The sequence below is a fragment of the Dreissena polymorpha genome, chromosome 2 (genome assembly GCF_020536995.1).
Source record: "Dreissena polymorpha isolate Duluth1 chromosome 2, UMN_Dpol_1.0, whole genome shotgun sequence".
Taxonomy (NCBI): domain Eukaryota; kingdom Metazoa; phylum Mollusca; class Bivalvia; order Myida; family Dreissenidae; genus Dreissena; species Dreissena polymorpha.
In genome coordinates this window covers 137993717-138006663 of record NC_068356.1, presented here as the reverse complement: position 1 = coordinate 138006663, position 12947 = coordinate 137993717, and the positions used below count along the sequence as shown (strand labels likewise).

The 12947-nt window shown below is 34.5% G+C and overlaps 1 protein-coding gene across 1 annotated transcript in view; it reads right to left on the bottom strand.

Moving 5' to 3' along the window:
- The window catches only part of LOC127870120 (integrator complex subunit 5-like), a 47265-nt gene extending 40262 nt beyond the window's left edge, over positions 1-7003 (bottom strand). Inside the window, exons 1-4 of the mRNA XM_052412776.1 lie at positions 6897-7003; positions 4743-4953; positions 1306-1409; positions 27-181 (exon numbers count right to left, since the gene is read on the bottom strand). Of these exons, the coding sequence (XP_052268736.1) occupies positions 27-181; positions 1306-1409; positions 4743-4953; positions 6897-6947 (521 nt within the window). The 5' untranslated portion in view covers positions 6948-7003. The remainder of the gene's footprint in view (positions 1-26; positions 182-1305; positions 1410-4742; positions 4954-6896) is intronic.
- Between the last annotated feature and the right edge of the window lie 5944 nt (positions 7004-12947).

The following is a 12947-nucleotide window of genomic DNA, read 5'->3' as shown; positions in this document are numbered from 1 at the left end:
TTATGAAAAAAAAACAACAGCCGTACATGCCGGAGAAGCACTGCGTAGCCACCTCTATGAGAAGTTTGGTGGGTTTGCACGTCAACCATAACTGCAGTAGCTCCATCAGACTGCCCCGCTGCGGTACACATCGTCTGTCAGAGTACTTGCTGCTGATGTGACCCAGTAACTCCAGGGACCACTGCAAATGAGACAGTATTGGTTCTACCAAGGAAACGGATTTGAGTGTTTCAATAAAAATTAAACCCAGTAACTCCAGGGATCACTGTAAGTTAAGTTTACACCTATTTATTTTAGCTCGATTGCATAAAAAAAGCCAAAGGCATATTAGAAACGCTCTCGAGTCTGTTACAAAGGTAGAACCAATACTTGCTGCTAATGTGACCAAGTAACTCCAGGGACCCCTGCAATTGAGACAGTATTGGTTCTACCCAGGAAACAGACGGAGTGTTTCAATTCAAATTAAACCCAGTTACTCCAGGGACCACTGTAAGATGAGTTTAAACTTATTTATTTTAGCTTGATTGCATTAAAAAAGCCAAAGGCTTATTAGAAACACTATAGAGGCTATGTCCTGGGTAGAACCAGTACTTGCTGCCAATAACTCCAGGGACCACTGAAGTGGAAAGCACGGGGTCTACCCTGGAAATGGACTCAAGGTTGTTTAAATAAACCTTAGGCTTTCAATGTAATCGGCTAAAATAAATAGGTCTCAACTAAACAGGAAGTGTTATAAACATTAAGCCCAATTCTGCACAGGGAAATCAGTCTAGTCATTCAAGAACTCTAAGAAAACGCCAGCAGCGCAGTACTTCTCAACAGAGAGCAGGGGGACTTCTTCAGGACATCAGTGTAGGCAATCCAGTGTAGGCAGAAAGTGTTGTCCCTGATTTGCCTGTCTGGACTGCGCAGGCTAATCTGGGATGACACTAAGCACATGCATTAAGCCCTGTTTTCCCAGAGCAAGGCTAACATATTACCATACTTAAAAACAAGAGCACCGCATAACGGGTGCCAACGCTCGGCTGTGGGTGCAATTTTGAATAAATGAAAGTTTGTCAGAATTTTTTTTTAGAGATCACAAAGACCTTGACCTTTGACCTAGTGCCCCAAAAATGGGTGTGGCATGTAGAACTTATACATATGAAGTTTCAAAGTTGTAGGTGGAAGCACTTTGATTTAAGTGCCAATGTTCAAAACCTTAACAAAATGTTCAGGTTTTAGCACGAGGACGGCAAGCTGGCTATGACAATACCTTAGGTTTTCTCCCAAAACAGGCGAGCTTAAAATTGAAGTAATACCCACAGTTGAAATAATGGGCGCCCAGGCGCTATAGTTGGTCTGCAAGAAACCATGCAGTATACCGCAGGCATCATGTAGGAAACTCTCCATAGCCTGGCTGCTTCCATCTGAAACATAAACACTCTTATTGAAGTTGCTCTGTGAAAATGGGGTTTAATACATGTGAGTAAAGTGTCATCCCAGATTAGCCTATGCAGTCTGCACAGGCTAATAAGGGAAGACACTTTCTGCCTGAACTGGATTTTCGTCAAGTAAAGCCTTTCTTTAAACAAAAGAATTTTAACAAGTGGAAAGTGTTGTCCCTGATTAGCCTGTGGGGACTGCACAGTCTAGCCTGTGGGGACTGCACAGTCTAATCTGTGACAACACTTTCGCACATGCATTTAACCCCCTTTTCACAGAGTGCGTTTGAACTTAAGACAGGCCCATCAGCAAAACAGTAATATTGCAATACAGAAATAAATTATTTTGTTAATTACCAAATCCCACTTTATGACCACCTAAATAAATGAGGACACTACTTATAAGACCAGATTTTTTTCTATGAATATGATCATTGTATCCAATTATAAGACTGCCCACAATTCGGTAATATGAACCCTTTTTTGAGACAACAATTTTCATAAACTATTCAATTAGCAATTAACTTCCAATTACTGTTCTTCCGTCCATTAATGTTAATTTAATTTAAACCACCCTGCCAGCTGGCAACAGTTTGCTAAATATTCTAATCAAAAACATTATTTACATAATCACTGGTCAAAGCGATTATTTTTTCTTAATAAAGTTTCCAAGCCTGCATGACCAACACACAATCCATAATATGTTTCGGTTTCGTTCCATGATATCTTTTTGTTATAATATTTTTCTATAATAAAAAAAAACACAAATCCTTAAGTTCAAATTGTTGTCCCAAAATTAATATAGCTTTTGTCATAAAAATTAAATCAAACAAGAAACGTCATAAATTGCGTAATCATTTAAATGAAAATAAAAGCTGGTTTGGCAATAAATTGTCATGAATAGGGTGATATGTAATGAAAACAATAACATACATCGCATATGGCCATCGGGCCGTTATATCAACAGTGGGCCGATCATAGACCTCCAGTCCAGCTCCTCTGTATGTTATTGTTAAAACAACAAACAACTTTGAGATAACAAACTACTTTTGCGGCATCAATTCAACTTTGAAATTGATAGAGATAAAAACCACCTTGATTTTATTATCATCCCGCTAATGCAGACACTTTTAAAAAGACCCAATTTTGTCCTTATTTATTTCAATGATCATTATATGCTATTCCATATAAATAGCACTTTTTCTTCTTTCAGACTGAAATGAGCCTTGTTCAAGGAAATCTAGATTTAATGCATGTGTGTTAAATGTCATCCCAGATAAGTCTGTTCAGTCAGCACTGGCTTATCAGGGACAATGATTTACCCCATCTTCACCGCAACATTGACAGTATAACACCCCATGGAATAGACTAGCCTCTATCCCACCTTGTTGAATAAACCTGTCGCGTGCACAGACAAATGACGTCATTAATAAACAAACAATTGTTCGCTGTGTTTCACTGTTTTTGAAGTTTCCAAACATGCCACATTTGTTTGTTATTTTTCTTGTTTAGTAAAAATGCAATGGGATAAATAGAATTCTAGGATTAGCGTTGAATAGAGAGAAGTTTATACTGCTCGGCTGGAATACTGAAATTGCTCGCCAAGGCTCGCGCTCCCAGCGTTCTAAGCCTTGCAACATAAACTTCTCTCTATTCAACGCTAACCTAGTATTCTCTATTTCGGCCTTAACTGGATTTTCATAAAAAAGAGACTTTCGTTGAAAAATTTCACAAATGCAGAAAGTGTTGAACCTGGTCCCGTATTCACCAAAAAATTCTTAGACTTTAGTCTAAGAATAAAGAAAATTCTTTAAATTATAATATTCCATAATTTCTTTAATTTTGAGTCAAACTCTGCAGTAAACATCGCTATATATATTATTCTTCATTTAGAACATTTTGTTAATGACATACGCACCAGTGGAGGCCTGTATATATTCAAACACTGAACACATTTTTCTTGGTTCTAAGTCTATTCTTTATTCTTAAGTCTAAGAATAGGTTGGTGAATAATGGCCCTAATAAGCCTGTGCAGACCCCATGCATTAAACCCTGTTTTCCCAGAACGAGGCTCAAATGACCACCAACACTTCAAATGACCCCACAAGATGTGACCACCCATCCAGGCAGCATTAATTAATGACATAAAACATACGACTTCGAGATAGCAACCAGCTTATTGACACTATCAACTAGTGCTGCAACAATACGCCAAAAACCGTATTGCAATATATTGTCAGTTCAAAAACCCGTATTGCAATATATCGCAATATATTGCTAACTTGTACCAAAATTATAACTTGCCAATTACCCAATAATCCCATAAATTCCAATTTTAAAGCAAATTCTGGTAAATATTTACTATAAATGTGCTCAAGAATAATAAGAAACACAAACATTTGCAAATTTTCTTCAGTATCAAATACATTTTTGCAATTGTTACTATTTAAAGATGTGATGAAATAACGTCCAACCGGGGCGTTTTTCCCACTGAACACGTGTAATTCAGCTGACGTGATGTTCCCGTTTTTATACAACACAAAATACACCCATACTTTCCATGCGACGTTCTACATGTCTGTATAATTTTCGCGCGCTTTTTATTGAGACAAAGGATAAAGCACTTTTTATTTGACGCTATAATTTTTTATTGTCGCGTTAGCATTCAAATTTGGAAGCGTGTTTCCAAAATTCGGATTACAAATAATGCTCAAATCAGAATCGAACGAAACATTTATAGCTGTGCGCAATTAATTCAACGATAATCTGTTCAAAAGCATCGAATAAATGCTCCATTGTAACAATGCTACTCCGTATAATACACTTTTTAGAATGCTTTTTTTACGTAAAAAATAATTTACACTGCTTTGTTTTGTTTACCTTTTTATCATTATTTCGGATGGCTTTTCTGGACGAAATGTGAATGAATTTTTGTAAAATTTTCGTACCGGTATGATGAAAATCATATCGCAATACAATATGCGGATTGCGTATTGCGATATATACCGATATACCGGTATATTGTTGCAGCCCTACTATCAACCCTTTCCCACTCAGAAACAAAGTGAAAATGGCTATGTGCAAACAGCATAAAACCAGAACAGCTTGCGAATAACCCACAGTCTGTTCGGGTTTTATGCTGTTTGCTGCTCATCAGTATCTAAGGGTTGAAAATGAAGCCTTTAAAACATTAATCTAGTAAGAAGGTCTGTAATTAAATTTTACTTTCTAAGGGACTACAAATACGTCAAAATACGTATCTAAGTGGTAAAGGGTTAACCCCTTTTTCACAAAGCAAGACTCAAATACAATTCTTACCACTGACACCTTGGCCCACATCTATTTCCACCAGGTAATTATTGACAGCTTCGTCAAACACATTTGCAATGTACTCTAGCACAGCGTAGCGCGCTGTAGGCAGATTTCGCAATAGCACTAGAGCTGACTGTGATAAAGTTTCCCTCTGTCGAAGGCTAAGCACTTTATGGCTGGCTCCGTGAATAAAGTGCCTCACTTCCTTAAGAATGTCCTGAAAATGGTACATGAACATGTGAGATAAAAAGAAAACTAGGCTGGTGTTTAATCAAAGCCCAATTAGCACAGGGCTGCATCCATTTTTTGGCTTGCCACTATGCACTTTCCAATATGGGCCTATAGCCCTTCAATCAATTGATAGTATTTTCCTAAACAAGGGCCTTTGTGTTGACCTTTGATTTGTGGGGTTTTTCACTGGTTTGGGAATGGGGCCTGGTCTCTTTGGATTGGGAAACATTCATGTTGTTTTGACTAAAATTGGGAAATGAGTGTCTGTGTTTTTTGCTAAAAAATACTTTAATACATGTAGTGAGGATAAAAGTGTGTTCAATAAGTCACTAAGGTTCAACTTATAGAGTTTGATAGGAGATAAACTCAATGATAACATTTATTTTAAAACAATATATCTTTGCTTTTTGGAAACCGTCCAGTGATTTTTTTTTGCCAAAAATTACAGAGTATATTCGGCTGTTTCCCAATTACCGATACAAAAAGCAACTTTTTTTTAAATCGGACCCAAATTGCCACATTTTTCCAATAAACTCAATAAGATTGTAAATGTTAAATAGCGATTATTCCATAAAATGATGGCTTACAGAGTGTGTCGAGTGCTCACCAAAGAACAACTGACTTAACCATTGTTCTTGAATGTAGCCGGATATATGCGATAGTACGTTGCTATTCACAACTCTCTATATCGCGGAGCACACAGGATAGAGTCCATGTACATGTATCACGATTGAGCACACCTGTTTTTACATCATTGTCCATGATGGGTGACAAGCAGAACAGAAATTATAATGTACGACAAAAATGACAAAAAAAAATTGCAACCCATGCAAAAGACAAAAAAATTACCCGACATGAGGTCCGATGACTTTTTTAATTTATGGGACTTCACCAGATTTTATTGGACCTTGTTCTTCTTTAACCAAACAATAGAAAATACCTTTTACATAGTTTATTTTTATTATTATGCTGTTCACAATGTTTAATAATTCAAAAAACCATAAAATAACAACTAAATTTAAACCTGTTTTATTAAAACATATTGTAAAAATTTCAATTAAAAGTGAGCATGCCGTAAATACACCACACTGCGTTAGTGGTGTAAACTGCAGTTCACAGTAAACTGTTTTCGGTCAAGGTATAATGGGGTTTCATGTTTAGATAAGATTATATTATTTTCACTGACATGCAGTTGTATTTGAGATGGAAACACGACAACATAGGCGGGAGGTTTATAAACAAAGGATGCTTTAATAGGAATTAATTGGAAAGGCAAATAAGGTAAGTTTATTTCAAATAATGACGGAATAAACTGTAGTATTTCTAGAAGCAGACTATAGATCACGTCTATTCTTTCCTAGTTTCTGGAAACAGACGGAATAAGCCGAAGTTGATATTTATTTACATCCGGATTTCTTTCTTCAAATTTTTTTTTGACTGTAAAGGACCAGGTCTAATGCAAATTTGTTAATATAATTTCAATAATATATAGTTCTGTTCCTATACAAAATTATACATGGTCCGCGGACCAAAAGAGGGGATAATGCCTTTTTCATTTCCCAAAGCAGTAATTTTAGCAAGAATTCTTCCCAAAATGAGCAATTTCTTCCCAAAATCCATAGGCTAGGGCCTCTTCCCAATAAAGCGATGAAAACCCATGACATTTTAAGAAAGCAAATGCAAATTTATGATTAGCAACACAGAGAACCACAATACTCGAGCGAAGTTCAAATGAAGGATGTATTAATTTATCTAACAATAATTATTAAACGTAACCTTTATATAAATTATAATGTAGTGTATCCGCTCATCGCGAATATATGTGATTTTTTACTGTACGCGGGAGTTTTCATAAGTTGTTAAAAGATTTAAAAAAAACTTTAGATGAAAGTTTATTTTCTGAAGGACGAAGTGTGCTTCTTTACATACATTAGAGTTATATTGCCCTGAAGAATTCGCCGACTCGGCGGCTGTTGCCATCTTACTTCAAGTCATGGAAGGCTACAATGCACTAAGTTTTCAACCTCCGTCTAGAGGTAGTTGGCTCCATGCAGAGATATTCGCTGCGATGAGTTTGCTAAGCATCAAGTGTCCACTACAGGAGTCACCAGCGGTCGCATAATTTACAGCATAATTAGGATAGAATAGGAGATGTATACATAAACGGATAGAATAGGAGATGTATACATAAACTCCTAACTTAACTAAACAATATGATACTAGGTGCTACCTAATTTACGGGCAAACGCTTATTTGATAACCATGGAATGTAATATAAATTAGGGCATTATTGTGTAAAAAAAACATAATAATTGGTTCATTACGAAAATAATGCATCCATACAATACAATCCTTTTTTGCTGTATGAAGCGTTTTACATCTGCTAAGCTTTAAGATTTAATATTTTTATAATTGTGTGCTTTTTAAGCCTCTAGAATTCAAAGATAGTTCGGTGGCTGAATGAACAATATGACTTAAAAAGAGTTTAGAGAATTGTCTTTGCAGAAGATGTCCCGGACACGTGGACATCTTCTGCAAAGGTCCAGAACCTTTTAAACAAATCAAATTTAGAATCACACAACGAAATGTTTTGTGAAGTCAACTTTCATTTAAGCGAAACATGTGGTCGTTCTAACAATCCAAATTCTCATAGGTAATGTAACGACTCGCCCCCTTAACGACTCGCCCCATAACGACTCGCCCTACTTTTTATAACGACTCGCCCCACATGTATAACGACTCGCCCACATATATAACGACTCGCCCTATCAAAATAAAATGTTATATTATATATGGTAATATAAATGAAATCAATTCATAATATGAATTTAAGGTTCGGCATTGTTTGATAAACATCGTTCAGCGGTTTTTTGCCTTATACCTGACCTTATATACGTCTATTGCAGGCATATTCTGAAAAGTAATACTTTTTATTTTATGATGTTTTTATGTACATCTTTGTTCAGTGACAATATTATCATAAAGCAAGACTATTGGATATCGGCACATTTGTCTCATGTCATACTTTCCTTTATATTTATAAAAAGAAGCAAAGGCTAAGATCATATCGACAATTAAAGATTCCCAGGTTAAATTACTCAAGAATTTAGGGAGTATCGTTATAAAGGAGACCGATGAATTAACAACATAATTGACAGGTACATTACCGCGGGCGGGTGATGACAATCAACAATACACGTGTCATAATCGCGAAAGCGTGAATACCTTGCTTCGTGGTAAAGATATTTTCATATATACGGGTATTGAAAGGTAAGAAAAATGAAAAAAGGTCTTTGCCGAAATTTATTTTTTGCATGAATTTTACGGACACAATTCATCTGTAAGATAATTCATTATAATCTTAAATCTACCTATGTATTACCTGTTGATCTGAATACACAACACACGTTTTAAAAATATTTTTTCATATTATAAAAATGCGTATCAGTCCTTTTGTGTTTTTCACACAAACTTTACTTTAAAATGCTAATCAAATGGCGTTTCTTTTAAATTGTGGTGTGAACAATTAGCGCGGAAAGTTTTCAATTGTTTCAAATAAACATTAAATACTCATTAAATGGCGGTTCTTTTAATTTGTAGGTGTGAACAATTATCGCGGAAAATTTGCAATGGTTTCAAATAAACAACAACAACAACATTTATTAGCTCTTAAGCATACAATTGCTTTTTAGCCAAATGCATTATACAATTATACATAATACACAAGTGTAACGACATGGATGATAATTATTATTAAATTAGGTAATAATTATAAAAATTATGTAACGGAGGAAGTTAACAAATATTTTACTGATTCATAACATAGGATATTTTCTTCTAGCATCGATAATGAAAGTTGTTAATGAAATAATGATACAAAGAGTACATTGTTCTACATAATTAGTTTCATTTAAACATTCATATGGATTAGTACTCATCAAATTATGGGAAAAAATAGTAGACATAGATATATTAATTTTGTTTCTTAATTGTTCCGTAAACAATTCGCATTATATATGTATTTTGAAAGATTAATGATTTCTTTTTTATTTTGTGTTTTCATTAATATGCCTTTAAATAAGTTTTTCTAATATCTTTGTATATTGGACATATTAATAAGAAATGGTATTCACTTTCTACGACATTAAGATTACAAAATTTACATTTCCTATTATCCCGAGGAATATTGTGGTATCGACCTCGTTTTATTTCTAATCTATGTGATGATAGGCGTAATTGAGTTAGTGCTATTTTAAAAAATTTTGTTGTGATGATATCCAGATATTGTTCTGTATTAAACGTGTCCTTGATGCGGCAATATATATTTAGTCTTGATGAATTATTGATCTCACTGTACCAGTATTGCTTGTAATGATCGAATAATCGCTGTTTTATTAGATTGTATATGTAGGTTTGTTCAAATTTTTCTGTCAGGGTTTCTTGTTCAGTCCATACAAAAGTTAAACCTAGCTGCTCGAGTGTTGATTTGATTTGATAAGCCCAATTTCTTTTGTTGTATGTTATGTTTTGTTCTGCGTCATTGAAAAGTGATTCATATATTATTTTTATGCGACTATCATTTGTACATGATATTATTTTAAACCAATATTTAAAGATGTGTAATTTCCGCATACAGATAAGGGGTATCGTCCTAATTCGCCATACAGTGCTGATAGATTTGTTGATTTGTTGACACATAGAATTTTTCTTAAAAATTTTGTATGAATTATTTCTAATTCTTTTCCTGAATCTTGTCCCCAGATTTCAGCAGAATAGTGAAGAACGGGGGTTACTAATTTATCAAAAAGATTTAATTTTTCTTTTGTTGGGAATTCATATTGGTTTAAAACAGAGTAAAATCGATGAAGCGCTCTGTTACCATGTTCTGATATGGATTTTATTGTTTTATACCAGTTTCTGTTTTTGAATAAAGTTACACCTAAATATTTGAATGATGTGACGATTTCTAACGGCAAACCATATAACGTAAAGTTAAAACTTGTGTGTCGTTTTTTTTTCGAAAATAACAACTTTTGTTTTATTCGTATTGATTTTCAGTTTGTATTTATTGCAAAAGTTTTCAACGTCATTTAACATTAGTTGGGTTGATGTTGGAGAAGTTGAAAATAGGACTTGGTCATCGGCATAAGATAATAAAAAGAATTTAATATCGTTGATCGTTATGATATGGTGTTCCAGCGTTATGATTCATTGTCCAAAAGGCGTCTGTTGTACAATTATTGAAATCGGAAGCCGTTTGTGTTGTGGTCAAGTTTAATGGTTGCGATTCCTTGCTTACATTGTTCGTGCTACATGTACTTTGAGCAGTGTTTACATCTAATCTGGTTTTGCCGGCATCAGAATAAACAGACACTTCAGGTACAAGGGAAGCTCTGGGGAGTGTGGAAAAGATACAACGAGCGTTCCATCTCAACTTGTCAGCTGCTGGACTTGTGTTCAGCCATGAACGGAACTGTGTAAATAGTTGTTGTTGCTGTTGTTGTTTGTGTAAATAGTGTTTAAATTTGTTATAAATAAAACGTTTTAATAAAATCATTTTCATAAATTCAATGTTGATAATATTAAGATATAATTATATTGATTACTGATGTATTACTGTCTTTTTGTAAACTTTCTTATTAATTCAATGTATTGATATTATTATACACACTGCGTAACTTTCTATTTTTATAAGTTGTTGTTGTTGTTGTTGTATTTAAGTACATAAGTATCTAATAAACCATCAACACAAAAAAGATTTTCTTATATATTTCTCTATATATTCATATGTACTGTTTACATTTAACATAGATGCTAAAAATGTAACAATAAAAATGATGGGGCGAGTCGTTAAATATTATATACGCAAAAACATAGTTATGTTACTGTGGTAACGCATAATATTAATTGCAAGAGTTGATAAAATTCCAGGTGTAGAAATCTTGAACATATCATGCAGGATGCGATACAGTATTCCAGTTTCTGTTGAAAGTTCCTGAAAAAGGTGAAAGTTAAAGTAAAGCATTATAACAAATTTCATCAAACTTCTAATTTGCCAAATCTAAGATATTTTTTCAATACCCCACCAGTTTTTACCGACTTAAAACACAATAAAATCGAAATTAAATAAAAATCCTACCATATAAGTAATGATGGGGTGAGTCGTTATCTATGTTGGGCGAGTCGTTATACATGTGGGGCGAGTCGTTATAAAAGTGGGGCGAGTCGTTATAAAAAGTGGGGCGAGTCGTTATGGGGCGAGTCGTTAAGGGGGCGAGTCGTTAGTAAACCTTCTCATATTGTTTCTACTTCAATTAAACATAGTTCTATTAATAATTGCCTAGTAGTTGGCATGAGCTTAATACTTCACTTTTATTGCAGAAATACAACATTGTGTTAACTAAGCAAGATAATGTTCTCTGATGAAAAGTATTAGTTACCACTATAACAAGTATTGCTTTTTTTACTCAATAATAGCTGTGTTTACATTTTTTTGTTGTATTGGTCAGTACACAAATACTTATCCAAACGATAACTGCTCAACCCGTTGGCATGGGTTGGCAAAACTTGATAGAATGATGGTTAATGGGTGTTGACCAGTACACAACTGGTTCATTAGTCAAGCAGGATGGTTAATGGGTGTTGACCAGTACACAACTGGTTCATTAGTCAAGCAGGATGGTTAATGGGTGTTGACCAGTACACAACTGGTTCATTAGTCAAGCAGGATGGTTAATGGGTGTTGACCAGTACACAACTGGTTCATTAGTCAAGCAGGATGGTTAATGGGTGTTGACCAGTACACAACTGGTTCATTAGTCAAGCAGGATGGTTAATGGGTGTTGACCAGTACACAACTGGTTCATTAGTCAAGCAGATAATTGTAGACCTGTGCCTAGAAAATACCAGCTACATCATGCAAAAATGGATCTTATGCAATATGCGGCAAACGTAGCCTCAGAAACGTTTGATACCCTCAATATTGTGAGCTTTATTTTTAATAATAAATAATTGGACGCAACGTATTCATACTCACATTTGGGATGCATATTATATTTAGTTGTATCTACAAACCATGCGTTGTGTTGTATATGTTGTGTAATGTGTGCATCTCAAATGTTAAAATAATGATCCCTTTGAACAATACTACCCTTTTGGGTCAGTATTAATTGTATGAAGCGAGAAAAATATCAACAGCACGCACTGATGTTTTCCAATCTTTAATCTTTTACTCTGTTTTACCAATTATTGTACAACAAATCTTAGTTTCAACTGAACCTTTAGTAAGAAAAGGCATTTAAGTTTGACATGTTAAGAAAATAAACTACGTGTATAAGATATCAACGAATACATTACAGAAATTGAAAAATGTGCTGCTTGAATTAACAATTTCATGGGTAAAGGTCATATTCCAAAAATGGTGAGAACTTATTTTTTATATGAATGAACGAATATTACATGTATTTCGTGATACTTAGGCATTTCTACATAACTATGAATTTGACATTGTTTCTTCACCCATCGATATGCAGTGTTGAGCATTCTTATATATCGGCATTTTTCAGGTTTTTGCCATTGACTTCATTAAAACCAGTCGCAGCTTCTCGGTTTTTCATTACCAGGGCTTTAATAATTTCAATCCTATTGCAATTAATTAATGTTTGAAATCAAACTGCCCCTTACCTTTTTGCATATACAGAGGTATTTTTAAAATACCCTTATTATTTAACTTACCTGGAAGATAATACCTTAATCTCTGCCCGTACTCAGGTGAGCACTTTGGACTGTTACGGCATTGTCGTTTTTCATGGCTCGATATTACACCTGATCCCTAAGGTCTACATGCATAAATCTGAAAAGTTCAGATGTCAAATTACAAACTTAAAAAACATGCATAATTACGTATACAAACCTTCGAACAAGTCCCTTAAAATTCGTTTAAAATCTCAGTCAGAATTAATAAGTAAGAATGTTTAGGTT